The 24944-nt window shown below is 42.4% G+C and overlaps 1 protein-coding gene across 2 annotated transcripts in view; it reads right to left on the bottom strand.

The window, feature by feature from the left end:
* The window catches only part of LOC137793631 (ephrin type-B receptor 1-like), a 75062-nt gene that overhangs the window by 10960 nt on the left and 39158 nt on the right, over positions 1 to 24944 (bottom strand). Inside the window, exons 7-14 of one of the 2 annotated variants that reach the window (XM_068589899.1) lie at positions 21955 to 22217; positions 19636 to 19711; positions 18043 to 18167; positions 10177 to 10342; positions 9578 to 9683; positions 8540 to 8601; positions 8243 to 8440; positions 2472 to 2719 (exon numbers count right to left, since the gene is read on the bottom strand). In XM_068589899.1, coding sequence (XP_068446000.1) covers positions 2472 to 2719; positions 8243 to 8440; positions 8540 to 8601; positions 9578 to 9683; positions 10177 to 10342; positions 18043 to 18167; positions 19636 to 19711; positions 21955 to 22217 — 1244 coding nt within the window. The remainder of the gene's footprint in view (positions 1 to 2471; positions 2720 to 8242; positions 8441 to 8539; positions 8602 to 9577; positions 9684 to 10176; positions 10343 to 18042; positions 18168 to 19635; positions 19712 to 21954; positions 22218 to 24944) is intronic. The other variant, XM_068589900.1, reaches the window with a different exon arrangement.

Genomic DNA, 24944 nt, shown 5'->3' with positions numbered 1-24944 from the left:
GACGAGTCTACGGATGGCTGGTGACGTGGAAATGTGATATCATGTTTTAACTTCAACTTACAGGAACGATCTGAATGATTACATTTTGAACTTCCTATCCACAGTCCGAAACTCTGTACACTTAAAAGTGCTTCTAAGATTATCAAACAGCGTCGAAAATCTCCTGCCCCCACAATTTCTAGTTTAATGGAAATGCTAAATGGACTGTACTTGTACGGCGTGTTTCTGACTCTTCCGGCCACTCAAAGTTCACCCGTTCACACACTGATGGGAGGGACTATGAAGCAAGGTGCCACATGCCCACCAGCACTATCTAATCATTCATACCCATGCACACACCGCAGGGGGCAAATCGGGTTTAAGAGTCTTGCCCAAGGGCACGACGACATGGACCGGTGGGGCCGGGGATCAAACCAGCCGATCCTTTGATTGAAGGACGACGCGGCGCTACCGCTGAGCCGCAGCCGCCCCTCCACCTCGCTTCCCGCTGCTGGGAAACTGCTTGGACCGGGGAGAGGAGGGGGCGGGCATATGCTTGAAAGGCAACCCGTCGCGACTGGAGCAACTTGAACTTGTCGCAGTGCATGAAAGACGATTAATATCGCCGGAGAGACAATTCATTCGTTCGTTATTGAGTCACCAGATTTTGGGATGCTCTGAGTGAACAGGCAGGCCGTGCTGTGCTGTGATTGTGACGCGACACAGTGAGATAGGCGCCATGGGGGGAGGGGAGGCGAAGAGGGGGTCTGATTAGAGGGCGTTGACATTCCTCCATGTCGTGATTCGTCCCAAACGGTCGACTCGATTACAGAAATTAATTAATTAATAAGGATTCAAGCCACTTTCAACCTTGACAGGCCGATTTCTATATATTTGTCCAAACGAACACCATCATTGGTGTGTTTAATCAAGGCACAGTCATTCCGTTTAGTTTTTAGCTCGAAAAAAGTGTGCGGTCATGCATTAATGATGCCGTTTTATCCCCTTGAAGAACATATGAGTTCGCCGAATGTGTTTTTTTTTATGCTGGAATTATAAAACAGGGACTTTGATAACACGTGTTGGTGGGTTTTTATTGTCCTAAAGATGTACAGGATGTGAAATGATGTAAAAGTGGCTGATCCTATGACTTAAATAATTAAAATCAGATGATTAAGAGGAGATATTTCTTGATTGATGAAACTATTTGATAATCTTGAATATCTCCATAATATACACAAGGGAACATACAATTTCCTGAGCTGAATACTGAAAAATAACAATAAAAGAAACACACATTTTGAGGAGCTGGAGGTTTGTTGTAGTTATGATACATGTTGACAAAACCCTTTTTTGGTATTTTACTCTTTCACCTTTGGGCCAGAAAGTCTGTGTCTCTTGTAAACCCCCCTGCTGACATAGTTGCAGTCGAAGGTGTGTGTGTGTGTGTGTGTGTGTGTGTGTGTGTGTGTGTGTGTGTGTGTGTGTGTGCCCCTTTTAATTCACTTTGTGCATCAAACCGTGCCTTTGATGCTCTTCTAGCCTAATCCTCTGCAGGCAAAACCGTCTTCAAGGCACAGACACACACACACACACACACACACACACACGCACACACACACACACACACACAGACACACACACACGCACAGACACACACATTGATCCTCTGGGTCTTGTGCCTGCAAGATGGTCACGCTAGGACAGCAACACCAGTGAGATCGATCGTGTGTCTGTGTGTGTGTGTGTGTGCGTGTGTGTGTGTGTGTGTGTGTGTGTGCATGAGTCAGCGGATGATTTCTGAGTCAAAAGGGGTCACGCTGTGAGAACCAAACATCAAAGAGTTTCTCTCTCTGTCTTTAGAGGCACCTCGAAAGGAGGGCAGGATCAAAGAGACGAACAGACTGACGGACAGACATCCTCGCAGGATGAGGAGGAAAGAGCGCAGAATAGAAAAGAGAGGAGAGAAAGAAGAGCAGGAAGTTGCTTCTGTGAGTCCCATTCTCAAAAAAAAACCCATCATTTTCTCTCTTTGGGGATCTATGTGTCTGGACAACAGGTGGTTTTTGGACTGAAGAAACATGTGTGTGTGTGTGTGTGTGTAGATACTGTAGACAAACGCATCAACACAGACAGTATGTAATGTTTGTAAGCTATTTTTTTTAAATTAACCTCTTCCACCTTGTGTTGGAAAATGATACTCGGTCAAACTACTTCACTAGCGTCAAAGTGCAAAGAGCTAATTCATAAGATGAGAAATGAGGACCATGTGACGTGGGAGAAAGCTCCAGAAGAAGCAAGTATGTAGACATTAGGTTGAGACCGTCAACTGCATTTGGGGTCATTGTAGTAGTACAATGTACATTCCTTCACTTCCACATCTAAATTAAATATAATATTAAGTAATGTCCAGCAGTACACTGTTAAAATATATACACGTGTGTATGTGTGTGTGTGTGTGTTTGTGAGAACAGTATTTATAAGTTATTTACCCTGAGAAACGAGTCAAGCGCTCCATTCTCCATGAACTCTGTGATGATCATCGTAGGCCTGCTCTTGGTGACGACGCCCTCCAGTCTGATGATGTTTGGTTGGTCAAACTGGCCCATGATTGACGCCTCGGACAGGAAGTCCCTCCTCTGCCTCTCGGAGTAACCGACCTTCAGGGTCTTGATGGCCACAGGAATTTCTTTTTTCCCGACAGGCTTTAGGCGACCTCTGTACACCTCCCCAAACTCACCTGAAGAAGAAGAAGGAGAAGGAGAAGAAGAAGAAGAAGAAGAAGAAGAAGAAGAAGAAGAAGAAGAAGAAGAAACCATTATGTGGCTGACATTAAAGCTTTACAATGTACATGTAACGTTCTTTAGGAGCTGTATGTGACTCAGCAAGAAAATACAAGTACATAATTGGGGATTTTTCTTAAGCTCCTATTAATTAAACATGTTTAAATAAGTGGGTTACACTTCATAATAGCACCACACTCTTAAGCATGAGTTAAGTATGAATACACACTTAACTCATCATTCATGAAGCAGTGTTCCACACTTTATAAATCATAGATTTACCATTTGTAAAAAGTATTATATATAATGCTTCAAAGTGTGCAATTATTATAAAGTGTTACCGAGTCAAAGGACCAGAGAGAGACATAAACATGACCAAATATTACAGACAAATAAACGGTAATCCTTTATTATAACTGCACGCTATGACTCATTATATAATACTTCCTTTACAAATGGTGAATCCATCATTTATAAAGTGTGGCTCATGCTTTATGAATGATTAATTAAGTGTTTACTCATACATAACTAATGTTTCATAGCCTGCAGTTATCATGAAGTGTTACTCATAATTAACTACATATTAAAAGGGGTATGAAGACCATTGCATTTCAATCCCTTTTTTTTTTTTGCGTCACCAGGCTGAGGAATCAGATGGGCTGAAGTTCAAACTATTTGGCTATCATTCATTATTAAAAACTCTCCATCAATCCAAGCAAAAGGAGCATATTGTCCTTTGCAGCAGCTGAGTTGGGTAGTAGTGAGAAGGACAATGTGTGTTAAAGACATACACACTAATGCGGCAATTAATTGCACATCGCTGGCTACCGCTATCTGCCCCCGTACAGCGCAAACACACCCATAAAGGTTTGCAGCTAAGTGCAATTTTCCCTCATTTGCATCCGATTACAATAATCTATGAGGCAAAGTATGAATGTTACCTTTGTGCAAAGAACACAGGAGACAGAAAAAAAACACAAATCTAATTTTCAGCTTCAAAGCGAAACTCAAAACCTCAAAAGCTTTGGGTAAGAAATTTAAACGTGGCAGATGAATAGTTTTGGGGATTTAAATATCCCAGTCTGTCAGTATGCTTCACTTACACAAACTCTCTCAAGACACTGATAATTTCACTGTAACTGTGTGTAGCTATTTTCATACATTTTACGTTTCTGAATTTGATGGGGATCCATCGATACAACTTTTTCAGTCCCAATATGGATATCAGGCCTTTGGGCATCGGCCAATACCGAAAACCGTGAATAAACTGAAATGCCTCGCTGTGTGGAAGGGAATAGGATCATCCTTTTATATTCAAAGCAACCTTTCTTAAACTTTGTGAAACTAAAAGTGACAAATTAATAAATAGATGTAAATGTAATGAAAACAATGGTGTCCGATATCAGATCGGCTAATCGTCCCTGATGCCCGATCCAGCTATTTCAGTTTCTTTTTGTATTATTTGTGCGAGACTGCAAAAGGCCGGCGCTTCGTCTCACGCTGACGTCCTTTGAGCAGCTTCGCTGGAGCAGATTGGCTTCGGTGAAGGGGACGTTGATGGGATTTTTGGAGACCGAAAGAAGACCAAAAATTGAATCCCCTCAATAGCTCCTCTCGGGGGCATAAAACGTTTGTGGCGGGGGTTACAAACAAGATTAAAAAAGGGACAATGTCATTCTAATTGCAAAGGTACTTGGCTTTGCACAGCACACCTCAAGTTGCTTCTCGGAGTTTAGGGAAGCAAGGTGACCTTAACGGATGAAGAGACAAAAGATCAGAGGTTTAATCTCTGCCTGCAGTTTAATTTGTGCTGGAGACTGAACAGTTTCCATGTGTCCTGGTGCATAACTTTACTTTGCAGAAGTCCCTGTGGTCGCACAGTACGCCATTTGTCAGCTCGAGGAGAGTCCGCTTTTGCTACCTGACAAGAAGAATGAGTATTTCACAGGAATGACACATCGGATTAGACCTTTGCGATGATGGCCAGAGTTTTGAGGTATGAGGTCACATCTACCAACAGGAATGAAAAAGGTGCCATCAGCTCTAATCAGCCAGATTACCTGAAACAACGGTGTGAGTTCTCAGAGGCTTTGATGACTTCATATATGAAAGAACTATTTTGTAGTTTCATAAAGCAGAGCTGTGATCCAGCTGGTGTCCCACATTATTCCTGTTGAACTGACATTGAATGAGACATGTTCTCATTTGTGTCCGTCAGTGAAATGTCCCACGATGTGAAAAAGAAAGATGAGAGTATGATGCAGCCCAGGTGGAACCAAAAAGAAGAGGAAATTCTTCATGTGGCTTTTGTTATTACTTTCTTTACGCATTGCCATGATGATCTACGGATTGGTTGGTTGCAGTCGGTTACGATGCCAAAGATATGTGGAGAACTTGTTCAATGCACAGACAATTTCCCACAGTGCTGAAGACACAGATGTCTTTTGTCAAAATAAATACAGCCATATGCTGCTCGGGGACGGGAAAATTGAATATCACTTCAAAATAAAAGTCGTCATCGCAGAGATATAAATCACGTGTGAATTATGGATGACTGATGGGAGTTGGATGACAGGCTGTGTCGTCCTGTCTCCCTGTGATCTCTGCTCCACATCTCACTGCTCATTAAAAACTATCTATTGTCACTGTCGTAAACCAGCTGAAGAAGAGATGGATGGAGGAGGGCAAAATAAGAGAGAGAACGGAGAGAGAGGATGGAGGCGGGAAGAAATGAACGAGTGAAGGATGGAAATCAGACAGTTTTGATAATAAGGGAGGAGAGGGAAGGAAGTGTGGACGGAGGAAGAGAGAGAGGCGAGATCAGGTGACTTCCTCTTTTTCTAAAACAGAGGTTGTTAAGGGGAAGATGGAGCATGACAAGATTAAGTCATTTGTTTTATTCTAAAGTCTCGTCTTGAATCTACTGTACTTCTAAATACAGTCGAAGTAAATTAACTGGCCTGTCAGGGGCAAAGTTATCACTCATTTCTATTTTAAATTAAAGTGTTTCAGGGCTTAAAGTGCTTTTTATGAGCGACTTTTACGAGTGATAGTATTAAGGAAAGAGAAAAAGAGAGGAGAGAGAGTAAGAAAAAGTGAGGTGAGGTATTTTTATCATCTCCTTCGGGTGCCTTCCTCTTTTATCTTCTCTCCTCAATCTGTTGTTCAGCTTTTTTTCCCCCCTTGGTTCTTTGTTTTAGCATTTCTCTATACGCAAACAAACTCTGAAGCTCCACAGGGGTTGAATCACAGCGCGATATGAAAATAAGAGGAAGTATCAAAGAAGTACAGAAAGAAAAGAAACGCAGGGAAAGTTGGAGAGGGGGAAAACCAACGAAATAGATGTGGATGTAAATTGTACTTTCGACCGCAGCAGAATGGGAGAGATTCAACAGTTTAAGAGCTCAGAGTCCAGCCACATCTCATATCACCCGGTTCATATTTTCCTCTCCCTACGCGTTGTTTTCATCCCTCCTCTGTCACCTCTGGCTGAGGTGAGAAACCTTGCCCTGAGAGAAATAAAGCGAGAAACGGAGGGATTATGGAAAGCCTCTCAGAGAGGCTCAACAGACCAAAGCCGTAAGCACATACTCACAGCGGCGAGCGTCTGAATCTGGTTCATGACCTTTATCACCTAGAGCTCCATGGCCATTTGGGTTTGATTGGTTTTGGAGCACAGAAAGAAAAGTTATGATTTCAATGGAGGATAATAGTTAAGACTGGGCTGTGCAGCAGGAGGGGCCGGACCAGGGGTCGAACCCCGGTCTGTGCAGGCCCTCTGTGAGGAGTTTGCGTGTTCTCCCCGTGTCAGCGTGGGTTCCCGCCGGGTTCTCCGGCCTCCTCCCACAGTCCAAAGACACGCAGCTTCGGTTAATTAGACTCTAAATCGCCTGTAGGTGTGAATGTGTGCGTGAATGGTGGTCTGTCTCGATATGTGCCCTGCGATAGACTGACGACCTGTCCAGGGTGTCAGCTGCGACCCCAAAATATCGGTTTCTCTCAATTCATGCTCGATGTTGAACTCAAATCTGTGTTCTGTTTTGAGAGAACACGACAGCAGGAAAGCCGCTCCTCATGAAGATCTCACGGAGATTGGCTTTTGGCAAACGCCAAGAACCGGCGAGTCACCAAGACTCTTGGCCGCCGCGCAAATGTGTGACCTGTTACCGCCGCAGCGTAAACATTTCCACGAAGGTCCAGGCATTTCGTCGTGTATTTATGAATGACGTTTTATGTCCGTGTACTTTTGTACTATGTGACGTTATAATCTAGCTCACGGGCAGAGTGTTCGTCCTGACACCAGAAGGTTGCCGGTTCAATCCCTGGTCTCCCCATTGTTTGCATGTTGAAGTGTCCTTGAGCAAGAGGCTGAAGCTCCGGTGCTTCACAGCAGCACACTGCCCCTTAATTACTAAGGATGGGTAAAATGCACATTTCCCCACTGTGGGATTAATAAAGGATTATACAAAATCTGCATCCCCACCTCACACGACCACAGGTTGAGAACCGCTGTTCTGGCTGATGGGCACATTTAATTATGAAGGTCAGATAGCACATTTGTATCTGTTTCATAAACACATAGAATCAATAACTTTAAGTCAATAAACACAGGAACATGTGTCATATAAACTAAAATAATGAATTAGATTTTAATACAATGACTCTATAAGACAGGGCTACAGGATGAGGTCTTAATGCAGCACCCGCCTTAGTGTAACAATTTTTTTAATAATCCAAGTATCAAGGTTGTTGAATTTTGTATTCCTCTCAGACACATTTTTTTCCCACATTTTGAGCGAAATGATTGAAGATGTTGCGTAGTTTCAGTACTTATAGGGATCAGTGGTAAAATAAAGCATTTCATCTCAGCGACTTTAAAATATGTCCGTATTTTTTGTTCCTTATTTCCATCTTTTTCCCCCATCTGACAGCTCTGTCCCCCCGAAAAAACCAGAGGATGCTCTGGGAGTCCGTTTCACATCCAACTTTCTGCATTTGCCAAACTTCACACAGCATTTTTATAGTTCAGATCAGATACCCAAAGAGAATGCACGAAGGCAGTTTTAATTTATTCCTGTGAAAGTTTTCAGCATGAATAAAACATCCCTCCTGACTTCAAAGTCAAAAAAAAAAAATAAAGCAAAAAAATAAACTGACATTGCACGTTTTCCAGATCTTTTCATTGACACAAAAATATGGCACAGTTAAAGTAATTGATTAATTTACTGGAGACGATCTGCTGTTTCAAGTGACAGTTAGTCTCATTAGAGGAAACCGGGGTTTCTTTTTTTTTTTTTCATAATTTGCCTTTGGAATCAGTTTATAGGATATAGGAACATGGACCAGAACTTTGATTTTCAGCCTGAACAAAAGCGCTTGTTCAAGTAGCATGAAATCACAGAAAAGAGAGAGAGAGAGAGATAATGAGAAAGAGAGAGATAGCCAAGGGTTAAAGACACTAAGTCTATGAGAGTATCTACCTGATCCGATGACTTCCTCTATTTTGACACAGGAGGGGTCGATTTCCTTGGCAAACTCCCGAACGGCCTCGTTGGGGTCCTCATAGGTGAACGGGTCAATGTAGATCTTGACCCCCGGTGAACTATGACCTTCAGACATGGTGGGGAAGGTCACCGTCGGGGTGGGACCGCTGAACATGTCCGGCCTCAGAGTCACCTCTGAAGGAAGAAAGCGGGAAGTGTAAATACAAACGCCGGAGGAGAAGTTTGGCGTATATCAAGGTAATAACTCAGTGAAGGTTTTAGTGCTGGTCGTACCTCCTCCTGCGTTGTACTGCTGCAGCTTGTCACCGTACACACTCTCTTTGCACTGCCTTCTTCTGCGGCGCGCACACACACACACACACACACACACACACACACACACGAACGAAGAGATTTGGGGGAAAAAAGAGGCACGCAGTCAGCAATGTTACAGAAAAGTGAGAAATGCTAATTAGTGGCGCTGCATCTGGGAGGTCGTGGGTTCATAGAAATACATTTTCGGGCAAAGCCATGTTGTATTTATTTAAAAATTGAATTTTGTGTAATTACAAATTTTGTTCTCAACCAATTTTAATTAATTGCCATGTCAAGCGTTGCGCTTTTCTCCTACGGGGGCAATTCTGTCTGCATTATAGACAACAATGTCAGTTTGATGCATTATAACAGTACGTATTATTTAATGTCAACGCATAAATGCTAATGCGACAATAAAAAATGCTAAATGTGAAAGTTTCATCTTGATCCTGGGAACATTGAGATGGACAATAGCACTCTGAACCCAAGGTACACTTACTACCTGTCCTCCACATCTCACAGTGTTGCTCAGGTGTCACGGAGAAGGCTCAGTTACAAACGGAGGACCAAAGCGTGAAGCCTCACACAATAACAGATGGTCGTACGCGAGGGCCGTGGGGATTCTACACCTGTTATCACGCGACTGAGCTTCCAGGGCTGTGAGGTGTGGTTTAAAAAAAAAAGAAAGAGCTCTGGAAAATGCCAGTGAATGAAATCTGAATTAAGAGTCTTTGTCACAATTTGTGCAAACGAAGGATGGGTGAATTCCAATTTAGCTGCTTCGGTTGCAGGGCTCTGGTTTTGTGCCTGCTGGCTCGCCCGTCACACCGTCAGGACGTACTGTGACACTTGAATAGAGAGGAGCCACTGGTAATGTTATCGGGAACACCTGTGCTTTGCCTACGTGACAATCAAAATGTCGGCTGTGAGAAGGGCCGATACGTTGTTGGGATACAGAGTGTTTGCGGCGCAAATAGCCGCATTTTCACCCCTTTGGCGTGTGTGTGTGTGTGTTACCTGGTACAGATGATGGCGATAGCTACCAATGAGACGATACACACTCCCCCCACTAAAGAGCCCGCAATGAGGGAGAGTTGCTGTCCCAGCTCCGACTTATACTCATCTGCAGATACATACACATAAACACAAACACACAATCAGTCACACGCATTGAAGAAGAGAAGCATGATCTTCATATTTTTTTGACATTCTCTTGCATAAACACAGCTGAGCATTTCAGGAAATGGGAAACATACACACAGTTTCTCTCTCTCTCTCTCTCTCTCTCTCTCTCTCTCTCTCTCTCTCTCTCTCTCTCTCTCTCTCTCTCTCTCTCTCTCTCTCTCTCTCTCTCTCTCTCTCTCTCCAACACACACTAATTAGCATTCACACGGCTCACTTCACATGACTGCAACACACAAATTCATGCCCACACAAAGTAGGGCAGAAATTAATTACTTCACCGCCGCACTTTCACTCTTGCTCCACCTCGCACATCTCTCCTCTCAGGCCCGCACTCTCTTTCCTCTCCACCACAAAACCTCCGCCAACACAAACACACCTCCACACACACACACACACACACAAACATACCAGCCAGCCGCCCACCCGCTTACCGTCGGTGAGCGTTTGGAAGAGCATTTCCTTGCTGTAGACGCCGTAGCCGGCCACAGTGCGGGCCCTCACCTGGACCACGTAGCCGGTCCCCGGCCTCAGACCCTCCAGAACCACATTGGGTGTTTTGCTCTGGACCACCGAACTGTTCTGCACTGACGACAGGGACTGGGGAAGAGATTGAGAGAGGGGTGCATGTGTTTCACAGCGAGCCAAGACGGACCACAACACTTCATCTGTCACCGACTAAGAGCGACTAGATGTAGTCCTTAGTTTTGGCCTTCAGCTAAAACGAGATCAATTCGTCCAAAGTTGCACCTCTACCTCTGCTCACTGATGGGTGTGGCCAGAAGATTGCTTGGTAAACTTCTCTATCGGAGCAGCGAGGTGGGAAGCCACTGAAGACTGAAGAGACTGTTTTTAGCTTCCAGTAATTTACTATTTAAGCCATGTTTTAAACTGGCTTTCACAAAACTCAACAGAACATTGTCGTTGCAGAAATATTTTTCTCTTGGGTAATTGAGCCTTTGTGTGAATAAGTCCACACGAATAGTTGTCCCTATAAAAACTAGTAAAAGTCTGTTTAAAGATACGCGGCCATTGTTTCTGGAAGGTCGTGCTGCCATTAAATCGCACAAAAATGTAATTTTACAATGTTTTGTGAAGCACAAACTGAATTTCATTCGCTCTGAAGTTGTGACAGAGAGAAAGAAAAGAAGTGAAGGATTCAAAAAAGCCTTGGCAGCAAAACATTTTGTAATACAAGACAAAAATAAATCCTCCATCAAAGTAATTTTGTCCACAACTACCTTCTTCATAATTGGGGGAAAAAAAACTCAAATCCCGTCATTAAATCCCTCTTTTCCCTGTTCTTTCCTTCATCTCATTCAGATATAACAAAGTGATAGTTATTGCTCACAAACCTATCTTTTAGACCCAAAGCTACAACCTTTTACCTCCATCATTCTACGCCCTCCTTCCATGCGTCTTCTCACCCATTTCTTTCAGATAAAAAAAAAAAGGTTTTTATGGCAGCAAGATCGAAAGTGTCCAGAAGGAACGGCAGATATGGTGCGGTGATGGCATGAGAGGCTTTGGGAGGGGAATCATGCCGTGAGGATGAAGGAGGTGGAGGGGTCGACGGGAGAGCAAAAAAAAGGAGAGGGAGAGAGATGATGAGGCGGCGAGTGCGGGAGGGAAAAGAGCCTGAAGAAAATTAGGGTTGGGGGGTGGAGAGGAAGAGGAAGAGGGAGGCTTTTCAAAAGAGGACATGCACATGAACAGAAAGGGTGAAGATGGTGGAGTTTTCATTACTGTTATCATTATAATTCTTAATAACAACCCCCCCCCTGCTCTTCTGAGACAATTTGTTGTTCTTGATTTTGTGTTGTGGCTTCTGGCTATCTTTGTTGTTACTATTTCTATATGAGATGTCTTTAATCATGTATTAGTGCTATCTACAGTATCTTATTATAATGTATTCAACATCAATTTGCTGGGATTTATTTTACTGCACTACTGATAAACTGCCCTGTGACCAGCCAGATTCCCACCGCCATAATTAGGACATGCAACACAGGACAACGACGCAGTTTGCAATTTTTTAAAGCGAGGAGATAATAATATAGCTATTTTTGTCCACAGAAATTGAGGTGCTGTGTTGGGGTGGGGTTTGGATTTGGAGGTGTGTGTGTGTATATGTGTGTGTGTGTGTAGGGGGGTGGATGCTTGCCACAGAGAAAAGGTTAGAGGGCAACTCATCTGGGAAGGTCTGGAAGCCAGAGATAAGTAGTGGGGAAAATTCCGGCCTCACTGTGCCATATCAAATTTACAACATTAAAACCTCATTATCTATAGAGTGGCTATGAGGGGAGGAGGAGGAGGTGAGGGAGCGAGGGAGGAGATGGAGGGAAAGCAGGTGGAGAAACGTATCAGAAAAGGAGATACAGCACAGCTGTCTGGTAAAACTCTCTCTTTCGCCCGGCTTATCAAACTGCTCCCCGAGGACTTCTTCATCTGGAGCCATGAGCTAAAATTAGTCACTTTATGTGGTTAGCTTGTCAGAGTAAAATGCATTATTTCTCCCTTCTTAAGATGTCGATCAAGGAAGAAGAATGGGGGGCGGGGGGGGGAGAAACAATGAAGGAACTGCCAGCTTTTGATTCTGGGACTTTTTTGTCTCCCATGTTAAATAATGTTAAAGCAAAAGGCAGCAGCAAATAAGTCCGGCTTACAGTAAAGTCGCTGCCCTGATTTTGACAATGTAAGTGTTTTATCTGTGACTGTCAGACTGCAGCTACAGTACATCTCTCTAGTGCAGCTCCTCTCACTCCGTCCTAAACTCTAACTCTAACTCTCTCTAATTGCTCTCCGTGAGGCAGAGTGTCAACTTTCTCTCTTTCTCTCTCTGCTATTTTCTGTCAATCCCCAGAACTTCACTTTCACACAAACGGTGCACAGTTGCACCACCTGACGCTAGGTACAGCAGCCACACCTCCGGCCATGCACTTGTGTTGTACGGTACAGCCCTGTTAACCCACAACATCTTTTATTTAGCAGCGTGAGCGTTCTCGATGGTTCTCTATACAGATGGTGTGCAGTGTCCAGTAGAGTCAGACAGTCTGTTAGTTTTCATCCAACAGCTGCACTTTAAAAAGCGTGCCATTGTCATGAGTGGCAACTCGGTGCAGTTATTTTTTTTTATGACAAAAGTACATGTCCGAACTTTGCCATTTTTATATGGACGTACCGTTTGGCTGACATAATCTGGTGCAGTCCAAATGGGACAAACAACAATGCAAGCCCCATAGTGTGCTTTATTGGTTGTCTAATGTGACAATATGTGATTTGCTTAATTCAAATGTACGCTTTTAACCCAAGTGGCTTTTACTACATGATCATTTCAACCCTCATGTGACAACAACACAGATATTGTTCCGTGCCGTCCAAAATGACTGTTACATAAGTGATTTTATTGACTATAATAAGTATTTCTGAGATGCCACCTCTATAGTTGAGTCAAGGGACAGAAACCAGTCTTGGCTGTTGGTAGGATTGACTGTGGATTTTGCTGACAAAGACAGACATTTTGCACAGCCAACTTTGCACCTCAACGTCTTTCCAAAATGTTTTGCAACAGAAACATAATGTCAAGCTACTCTAAGAGAGGACTGCACCTGTTTCCAGTGATCACAAAGATCTCGCTGTCAAGATCATTTAAACTTCATTAAAACAACAACGCTGCGGCTTATTTCTTGAGGACAGTTAGGGCACTTATTATTAAAACTACAGATCGTTCTGCAAAGTTTAACCTGAGATGTTTAATCTCCTGAACACACATCAACAACATTGGGATAATTACACAAATGCATTTCAGTCATTTTGAAAAGCACTTCATGAAAGAAAATTAGTTGTGAGAGGAAGACAGGAAGCAGCGTGGTAATAAACTATACTGATCGTCCATAATGAAGAAAACATTATTAATGAAGTATGACTTGATTTGGCTGATTGTTAAATATTTGCATACAGTACATAAGGGCAAACGTTGTGGTACTAGTTAAAGAGCTAACATAATGATATCAGTTGTGCTGCATTTAGTTATAGGATATACATATCTGTACGTTGCACACACTGAACCAAGAAAAGCAAGCACAATAACAGAAAACGACACGAGCTCTCGCTTTCCCTTCTGCAGCACAGTGAAATTATAGCCTTTCACTGCACTACGTGGTGCTGTAAAATTGGAAACTGTGAGCGACCCCTCTGGAATCCTGGACTCTCGGCCCGAGTGGTACCATCAAAGAGAATAGATAAGAAAGAGAGTTGACAACAGTGCTGAGCATTTACAGTTTCTAGTTACGATTGTATCTACGTATTTCAGTGGGTTATGGAAGCGCTGGCAGTGTGTATTAAAAAGGAAAGAAATGAGCACAGGGTATCCCAAAAAAATGCCCCAAACTATTTATTTTTTTCTGTTCCGTAAAAAGGGAAAGCTCGATGGCAGGAAATCAAACGTGGGCTGTGGATGAGGAGGCATGTAGTTCTTTTGGTGTATCACACACAATCCCTTGTAGGTGCATTGCTCTTTGTTTTTAATCTGCGGTGAAAGTCTATCTGTTTTTGCAGCTGTTGGCTCCGCTTCAAAAAAAGATGAGGATACACTTATGTTTAGCTTTGGGTGATAGAGATATGCTTTTTCATTTAACTTTCAGTCTCCAAAATGCATTGCTTCCCACTGACTGAATTATAAAGAAGACACGATATTTCCTTTCTTTGGAGGCTTTTTTCCCTGTCCCGGAGCAGCAGTCTTTACTGGCAAAGCAATCAGTTTCTGCACGATTCACCACCGAATCAGAGGCCCTCGTTGGTGCCCCGGGTTTGACCTTCTTTATGCAGGCCAGTTTGATCATCGGACTCTTGGAGTGAAGTGCTTTATGTCTCAGTCTCCTAGGACCTTGTCCCCTACAGGACAGCTGAAGGCTTCAGTCAGACACTCTTACAGGGCAGAGTGGTAGGGGTTTTGATTCCAGCAGCATCCCCTAGCGAATACATTTGTGTTTTAGTACTTTAAGCGATTAAGCTCGGGGGACTCGAAAGATCTTCCCGTGCTCTCAAGGTGTTGATATACACAGCAAAAAAAAAAAAAAAAAGCAGTGGAGTGACTCAATCATCACATTCGCTGCTTATTCTCTTTCTCTTTCTCAAAAACACTGAAAACAAGCCCTTGGAGATGGGGTAAGGCAATCAGGCATCTGGAGGGAGATCAGAGTCGAGTCGCTGTTCCCTCGCGTTAAAAAAGGAGCCAGTTGAGGTGGTTTGGGCAGCTGTTAAGGATGCCTCCTGGGCTCCTCCCCTTCAAAGGTTTTCTGGGCACGTCAAGAAAACCCCGGGGAAGACACAGAACACGCTGAAGGCATTACATAGCTCATCTGACTTGGGAACGCCTCGGGGTCCTCCAGGAGGAGCTGGAAGACGTGGAGGAGGAGGAGGAGGAGGAGGAGGTCTGGACTTCTTTCACCAGCCCCCGGAGAAGCAGAGAGAAGTGGATGGATGGAGAAGTGCCTGTTGCGCAGTGGTCCAAAGTGGGAAGGATGCAGCTAACTTCCTAAGAGTTTGGTACAACAACATAAAGGCACTACTCACTTAGCACCTTTCTGTCCACCAGTAAGTGGAAGACTTGGCTTGCTAGCAGAGATTCATGATTCAAGATTCATATTCAACACTTGACTCAATAATTTAAAAAAAAAATCGAAGTGCGCTTCTAGTTGAGAATTAAAGGATGTCTGTCTTCTTCCAACCGGAAAATTATTGTGCAGCCGACCTTCATGTCGGTCTTTGATGATGGAGATATTCTGTGTTGCTGCCCCATCAACACTTCCGCTGTTAAACCCTGTGTGTCATCATTTTTAGACTCATCATTGTTCTCTCTATCATACGCTTGGATGGACCTCCTGTCAGTCAAGACAGTCAAGATGAAATAGCCATCTCATGTTGTTAATTTATAAAGCTTCCAGACTACCTCACTTCTCTGCCATTATTTAAATCTCGTAACAGTCTCTACCTCTCCTTGGCTATCCATCATATATGCTGATGTTGTCATATACTATCAGCATTTATAGCATTTTTTTTTATTTATTCTTAATACTAATTCTAATTTTTACCCTAAATCTATTGTAATTCTGTGTGGAAGGAAGACAGAGTAAAATATGTTTTCCATTGTACGGAGTAACTGTTTGTTGTTTGTGTATTTGGCAATAAATGTATCTTGAAACTTTAAAAAAAACATTTTTAATGTGATGGACTGAAGACTGCCCTAAATCTAGAGTCTTACATTAACCTTGGAGATTTTAAAGCTTCATTGACTTTAGTTTTATGATTAGAGTAGTTTTATTTCTGTTTATTTTGTAGTGTTCTGCTGATGTGTGTTTTTGTTAATGCGTCTTGTGTTTGCATCTTACTCAGAAAAAGTAATGTTGATCTCAATAAGACTGATTAAATAGAGATGAAATACATCAATAATAAATCTGCTGAGCGTGGTCAATTGCAAAGGGAATACAACTAATCATTTGAAATAAAGGCAACTATAAACCAATCAGCGGTCTGTAAATCTCCAGGCACATAACGAGACAGTGAAGTCAACGCAGTGAGTTCAGCAGTGAGCTGAAGAGTCTAATTTATGTCTGTAAAATCATTGCCCATAATCGCCTGAGGTTCTTTTTCGTCTCGTGGTCAAAGTGCGGCCTTCGCAAGTCATAAGATGAGTTACTTGACCAACACAATTGTGTTAGTTGGATATTCCAGAGCCCACAGATCCCAATTTGATTCCCTATTGTGTGCTCCAGCGTATAAAACTCTGGCATCAGTTGTTTATGAGAGAAACATACACAGTTTATAGATTAAATAAATCAATTTGAACATTTTCTTTCACAATTTAGTTGGAGGGATTTAGGCTTACACTTTACAGAATAATGAATAGATTGTTGCACGACTATGATCAACAATTGATGTGTGGTGGATTAAAGAGATGATACATGAACCCAACTCTTCAATAGACATTGAGCAGAAAATACATGAATAACTGGAATTATAAAAAAATAAAAAAATACGTTGACACATTCCTGCCTTCAGCTTCATTCCATCAGCATTCCACACATACCAGCCTCGCACCTAATAATAATATGGATTTTTTTTCTCAATCATTAGTACTCATGCTAGGTGATCAATAATAATTATATAAATGTGACAAGAACTACACAGAGACATTGTGGTCAACAGACACAAATCCCAGCATGTCATCGTGTGACTGTTTTGACTGCATATGTGATGGGTATCACAGTGGCAATCGCTGTATTTAAGGCATACGTTGAAGCTGATGCTGACACAATATCTCACAATATGAGGGAAGCAACTTAGAGTTCGGTTAATTTAATAGATGAAAAAGAATGTCATTAATGTCATTCATTCTGATTAGTCATCCTTTGTTCTCGTTGACCGAAAGTCATTCTCTTTCTAGTTCTTCAACTTTTGGATGGTCTGCAGTTGTTATATGGATGTTTTTTCCGCTAAGGAAAGGGAGATGTGTATATTTACTTCTTTTGCACAGTTAGGATGTTTACCGCTCTCATGTCCGTGGGAGTATATTCATCATGAAGGGAGAGCCAGGACACATTAAGCTGAGGGCAGCATTAGGACTGGAAACAAAATGTGTAACAAAAAATAAAAACTGCCTATAGCAGCACCTTTAAAGCTCACGACCTGTATAACAACAACGGGTTGTGCTTCCACTGGGCGGTTATGAGTCCATTTCTACGACTAAGCAATGCTGGTTATTCCCCCTTTTATGCAGTCGTCATGCTTTGCTTAGCTAATGTTTTATGGCTGTTGTTAAATATTTAAGATTGGAATCACTCTTCCTATCCAAGGCTTAGCAAGATAGTGAAGTGAAAGTTGTTTTCCCCAAAAAGTTAAAGTATATCTTTATGTAAAATTACCTTTTTTTTGTCTTATTCCCTTGACGGCCATGTGTATGTTTTTTTAAGATGTTTTATTCACCAATAGACCGAATGTTCTCTCCTTGTCTGATTCATAATTGAATGAATTGTTTAATTCACCCATTTTTCTGAGCATGCATAATGACCGGCTGTGTCTCCTTGTCCATAAACCTGCTGACAGCACGCGGGGAGGTTCACTGCTGTTGAAGCATTTGACAGTACGTGAACCAGTGAGTCCTGATAACGGATGACTGAGATGCAGTTGATATTGATTCGCCCGTTTTATTGACTCTAATGGATTACTGTCGGCGACCGTAACACCAAAAAAAATGCACAAAGACACACAAACACTCACGGACATTCATCATCCCACTCTACCTTGTCAAAATATCGTATCTCGTAGTCGAGGATAATTCCGTTGGGCTGCTCGGGCGGTGGCCATGACAACGAGAAACTGCGGCTGGTTGAGCTCACTTGGTGCATGATGGGAACTACTGAGGGAGCTGTTAAAAAAAAAAAAACACACGCAAGTACACACGATCAATTATCGAGTTACAAGATTCGCGGGCACGCTTAAACTCCATGCATATGGAAATATTGTGTGTAATGGGATGACATATTGCCAAGGATTATTTACACCCAAAGGAGAAAAAATGTTTCCTCAACCGGGCTCATGAAAACAAATTACTGCACTTGTCACTGATTGGAAAGCAAGAGTTATGCCTGCGACACACTTTTACCCATAATTTTAGGAAGCAGTAGCTCTTGGTTGTAATCTATTTCATGAATATTGCCTTCCAGATCTTTTTATGGGATGGTTTTCATCACATTTTGTACTTGACGGAATCAAGACACAGAGATTGATGCCGCATCCAGTAGCAAGGATCAAATTAAAGTTATCAGAATCAGAATCAGCTTCATTGGCCATGCGTGTTTACAAATACATGGAATTTGACTCCGGTTTCACGGAGCTCTCACTGTACATATTAGATACAATAAAGAAGATACACATAAAAAAGACATTGAAGACAACACATACTTGTTGAGAATGTATCCATCTCACACAGCCGAGTCATAAGGACGCCACGGGGCTGTCGTAATGCTCAGTAAATGCTGCAATACCTCGTGAGTCAACGTCACCTGGAGTCATAATTTGACAGTGTGAGCGAACTGTCACCCGGAAACCTCCCTGTCATGTTCAATATTGCCACAATTTCGATTTTACAGGATTCTCTATATGTCGATTGAGTTTCATATCTTAAGGATCCGTAAAATACACCAAAAGCTATTTCATAAGTCACCCCGCCTCTCCCTCCAATGCAGTGAACCTGAAAATAGATCTGTTTTTGTTGAGTACTAAAAGATTTCATGGATAAGAGATTTTTGCATCCGTCAGTGGTACAAAACATCCGGCTGACAATGTATCATGTTTCGATTAGGAATGAGCCTGGGTTGCTGGAGATGAGGTAAATGATGTGTTTTCCATCAGAGCAAAGCGGCTTTTAAATCTAAATTTGGGTAGCGGTGAAAATATCACTTGTGTCTGTCTCTATAAAGTATTGATGGAGCGGTAACTCGGCTCACTTTATAGTCTCGACGAATTACACTGTCAGAGCCGGAGAGAAGGGGCACAGGGGGGGGGGAAGGGCAGGGAGAGGGGGTAAAGGAGAGAAGAAGAGAACAGAGAGAGAGAGAGAGAGAGAGAGAGAGAGAGGCAAAGGGGGAAGAGGAAAACAGGATGAAAGCTGTTGATGTGCAGGAAAGAGAGAGAAGGGGTGAGAGATAGAGGGAGAGTGATGACACGCTTATAACATGTTTTATGAATTAAAAAGCTGTAGCTCAATTTCCTTTATCCCCCTTGCCATCCCCTCCCTCGCATAATCCACTGTGCCCCAGGGTATGCTCTCTCACACACACACACACACACACGCACACGCACACGCACACACAGCCTTCTACCTCCCCACTCACCGGCCTGATTGGTTGTAATGTTGATTGACAGTTGCTGGGCGGGATAAGGGCTCTTGTTGGAGACTCCGTTGACTGCCTGTGGAGTGAAAAGTGCAATGGTCAGCTATTCTACCCGACAGACACGAACCCCCAGAGTTGCTGTTGCTGTTGCTCGGCCCGTTAAGCATTGTTAACGCTGGCAGGCATAACACTTTAGAACTCTTGATTTGGCAAATCCATCAATGGGCACTTGATTTCAGACAGAGGTACACAAAGGCATGCTTCTCATTTCTAACCCGTGACTGATTTTACCAGCTGAACAAACAATTCAGTTGGTTAAAAACTAATTTACTGGCGGAAGGACTTGGTATAAAAGGAGACCAGTGGAAATAGGGGGACTGTCCATTATTCCAAGATCCCAATAGTCGGAAGAATGTCCCATTGGACCAAAAGCACATTAATGCAACAGCCTGTTATCCCCAAAACAAACGACCTTTGTTCAAAAGGTCCATTGCTCCAGAAGTAGAACAGTACATGGCTAATTATTAAAAAGAATGAGGTCATTGGATCTTCTCTATTTTATTTCCTATTATGGAGAAGTCATGACCTGCCCTACACTGCCCCTGACTGACGAGTACTCATTGCTTTCCTTGGTTAGGTTGGCTGGATTCAGGCATGAGGACTGAGATTGGAAAAGTGTAAGACAATCAGACGCAGAGTGATGCTTCCACATACATTCTGCCTAATACTTAGCCATCTGTTCTGTTTTTTGTACGAAGAGTGTGTGTGTTTTTTTACCATGGGCATTTAGAAGTTGAAAACATTGGTTTTGGTTATAACAGGCTGTCAGACATATTGGATTTTGGGCGAGTTGCACATGTTTGGGAATATTGAGATTTCAGAACTGTTATTTCCTATACTTATTTATGTTTTATTTTGTAACATTAGTTTTCTCCAATTTTTCAATTTAAATATGACAAGAGAAATGCTTTTAGGACGATTTTTTTTTTTCAGTGGTTAAGGTTTCTGGACAGACTCTGACACTGCTAATCTCTGATTGGCCGATCACTGTTCAGGGCAGGGATTTGACATAATTTAGTTCATTTAAGAGCAACAATAAGACGGTTTAAATTTCAGTGTAGGAGCGCCGACAACGTCTTTGTGAAACTGAAGTCTCACCGTCTGTCTCGTCTTGCCAACACAAAGACACAATTAGCAGGTTCCGAGTGCATTTCAAAGACCACCTAATTAGCTGCCTCATATTGTTTGTCATGAGCTTAGTTAATCATTTTGACGGCCAAAACAATGTCTTCAGTCACAGCAAATCATTAAATAAAGACGTGATAATTAGTGACGCTAGCTTAATGGCCTACTCCAAGCTCCAATTCAATGTTGTTTTGTTTGTTTCTTTCTCATATCACATTGTATTTTGTGTTTTTCCTTTCCTTAATATTCAGAGAATTAAAGAAGATCACTATATTTCATGACAGACAATTCCCTAAGTAAGCAGATATGAAAAACTAATTTGGCGGGTTTAAGTCTTCAGAGGATTCCTAACTTTGACGCCACCATTTATTTTATTAAATGCAGTTGTTTTCACTCAATAATAATCATAATTACATTTTGGACGGATATCTTCATAAATATTCAGCTCTGTCTTTGCTGGTGACTGCTTTCAGGATGCACATTGAATAACAATCAATACTTTCACAATGGGGTCATTGCTTAAGTCATTCATACATCATTATTGATCCGCCCATCCCACAACAGACTGCATTCAGAATGGATCAACTCGTGTATTCATTAAAAACAAAAAGTGTTTATTATTAAAAAGATCATTGGCCACATTTAGATTGAAAGTTCATGAGAGATTCCACAAACCAGAATGTGGGAAGCAAAGAAACACACTTCCGTCTGTTAGCAATTTCAATGTATGTGACCTTGACTTGGACACCCTGCCTTAGCCCTGATTGTAACGGCGGCCAATAGCAGAAGATTGAAGGTCCATCCTGCTGGCTTTATATTGCATCAGAGTGGCCTTGACGTTTGATAGAACATAATATAATGAAAACTGTGCATAAAAGCCTCCATGTCAGCAAGCGGCTGTGTAGTCTCAGTATCCTTGAGCACCACACAGTGAATATCTGACAGCGATTTGCATAATAACACAAGAGTCGAGCCAAACCTGACGACAGAAAGGACACGTCAACTTTCGACGCACACTTCAAGCCCCCAAAGGCAGTGAGCGTGTGAATCAAAATAAAGAGTATTCCTTGAACAGCTCTGAACAGCGTGCGTGTTGAATGCATGGAGCTGCAGGAAGGAACTCAGCGGACCAACCTGTATTTCGAAGGTGTACGACGTGTGGGCTCGCAGTTTGCTGATCTCCACCCTGGTTTCCTTCAACCTCTGCTTGCCCGAGACGAACGCCACGCCGTCGTCGCAGGGCTGGCACGCCCGGCGCTCGCTGCTGTGGCACCGGCGGCACATGACGTTATAGGACAGGTCGTCGCGGTACCCGATGTCCCGCGGCGGGTTCCACTCCAGCTGCACCGACGTCTCGTTGACCACCGAGACCACGTTGCGAGGAGCCGAAGGGACGCCTGGGGGAAGATGATTGGGCGTCGCAGGATTGACAAACACGTTTCCAGAGTCTCTGTCGGAGGCTGTCAACTTAAAGTGAATCACTGGTGCACACCTGGATGCAATCAAACCTCATTACGGGGAGCACTTGAGAAAATCATTTGTTTTTTTTATTAAGCAGTGTCTACTAATGGCCTACATATGGATACTATTTTTTACTATCACAGGATGTCTGGTGTTTTATAGCTCAGCAAGCTGTTGTGTGAGCAGCGCATGTTTGATACACTGTAATATTACAGTAACGAGCAGATGAAGAAGTCTCTGATTGATATTAAAGTAAATCTATGATGGGAGGGTATCGTATCACATTTTTTCTTTTATTATACAAAAGCATAGTCGTAGTCCTTTTACCCACAATATACAAAAACACTATTATATTGGGGTTGACTGAGAGACAGCATTACTGGCTAACTTCTTAAACATTTGAGGCACAACTTTGTACAACTACCTCGCAACATCTTACCCCGAAATATTTATCTCACGGCAGTAGTGACTGGCTACTTTTAAGATAAAGATTTGATAATAGTTCAAACAGCCAACTCATTCGTCAGTCAACAGAAATAAAGGACAACAATCTTAATAAGTGATTATTCTTTAACTTTCAAAAAATTAAAAAAAACACAGACTGTACCGTCAATTATTCATAGAAAACATAACACAATTTTAGTCTGAAGAAGCTAAATACTTCTTACACCCCTGGGGGCTGCAACAGAAAGGAGTAGGGCAATATATCAATATCATATTGTTATTGTGATATGAGACTAGACTTGTCCAATGACTTTGGATGTAATATTCGAATATGACATGAGCGTCATCTTCTCCTGATTTTAAAGGCTGCATTTCAATAAATTGATTTCATTTTCTCTATATTGTTCAAAAGACTCTGTATGTAAATACTTTGTAAAAGCAGCAATGGGTAATACAAATTTGTGGCAGATGTGGTCAAAACCATGGGCCCTTGAATTTTTGCCAAGATTATATTCTGCATTATAGTGCAGACAGTGGTACACACTCGTTGGCCAAAGAGAAAGTGACACAAAAACAGGACTTTTCTGCTAGTCTGACTCACCAGATTTAATATTTAGTCACAACCCTGCCATTGGTCGCCTATTTCAGTCGGCATCTATTTTGCAAGGGTACCGTAGCTGCATTGTGGGCCGAGGGTCGCCCAAGACTATTGTATTTCTTAAAAACAATCATAAGCAAGCCAGGGCGCTTTTTCCCCCCCTGATACCATAACGATAATGTGTGGAGTCAGACTTTTCTTTAGCGCTGACACAGCGGTGTGGAGGTATACGCCTGGATATGCAGGACTCGGTTTCTCTACACTGCCCAGTGAATCTGAGGGCGATTACTTTACTTTCACTTTACTGACAGTCAGTCAGTGTAAAGATTCAGCCAACATAGTCGGAAGGTGACCTAACAGCTCACCGCCAGCCAAATAATCTCTTTGTCTGTCACTCTTCAGTCAGTCAGTCAGTCAGTCAGTCAGTCAGTCAGTCAGTCAGTCAGTCAGTCAGTCTGTCAGTGTCTCCGTCTTGGTGGTTTCTGTCAGCTCATCTTTGATCTGAGGAGAAACTCTGGCTTTTAGGGTGTTATAGTGAGTCTTAAACGCACACCCAGAGGTTTCACAAGGTTAAACCTAGTGGGTTCACTTTCTCTCGACTGTTCACACGCGTCACTCAGACGACCCAAGACAGTCACAAGACATGTTGGAACATTCAACCTTGACATATGTTAAATCAAAGAGTCATACGAAACGTTTAATGTCGCCCTGACAAATATGAATATATGTATTACACCCACCCCGCAGAATGAAAGTGCTAACAATCAGAGACGGGTTGAAAATCTGAGTGGTACCATTTTATGGACAGATCGAAACTGTGCGTTCTAGTCATATTTACAATAATTGAGACAAATGTTATTTTTGGATGTGAATAGCATAAATAAAACATATATTTTACAAGTGTCAGAAAGCCACAGAGTTTGCAGCAAATACATTAAACATTAAAATGCAAAACAAGTAAGAAAAGAGGTATTCATCATTTTAAATTGGTCATTTGAACTCCTGCTAGAAAGCGCTTCACTTCAAAGGGTCAGCTGAAATGGTGTCTTTGCACAACCTCTCTCTGCGCTTCCTCGCGCTATTAAAAGTGTCTTTTGCAGCATCAATCTGACCTAATCTGACACAGGAATGCACAAACAAAACACACACACACAGATACAGAACACACACACACACCTCCTCCGTACCTATGCAGTCAATGAGGCAACTTGAGGGAATGATTTTCCGTCAGGCAGCTATCCGCACACTGCACGCTCACTCTTCCATCTCGCTGATCTGATTTTATTCCAAATAAAAATAAATTGAAGCTCCTTCCTGTGTTGAAGTTTTTTTTTTCCCCCCCGCCGACTTATTTTTGGGAGTTTTCACTTTTCCTTTCAAGTGCTTGTGTTTGAAAAGAAACGTGCGACTCAATTTGGTTTTGCCCTTGAACTGAAAGTACTAAGTTAATTCACAAAGCTGTGTAGGTGGAGTAACTTGACACCTGACACCTTTTCACTGGGAAACTAGATGTTTTTTTCATCTGTCAGCATCAATTTGTGCTGCTGCTGGGTCTAGGGGAGGCTTTTCATGCAATTTCTCTGTTGTCAGAAGAGGATAACCCCAGAGATTGTTCCATAAC

The sequence above is a fragment of the Clinocottus analis genome, unplaced genomic scaffold (assembly GCF_023055335.1).
Source record: "Clinocottus analis isolate CAN_PGR_092001 unplaced genomic scaffold, fCliAna1.0.p SCAF_23, whole genome shotgun sequence".
NCBI lineage: Eukaryota > Metazoa > Chordata > Actinopteri > Perciformes > Cottidae > Clinocottus > Clinocottus analis.
The sequence above is the reverse complement of the archived record's forward strand: the minus strand, read 5'-3'. Positions and strand labels throughout refer to the sequence as shown.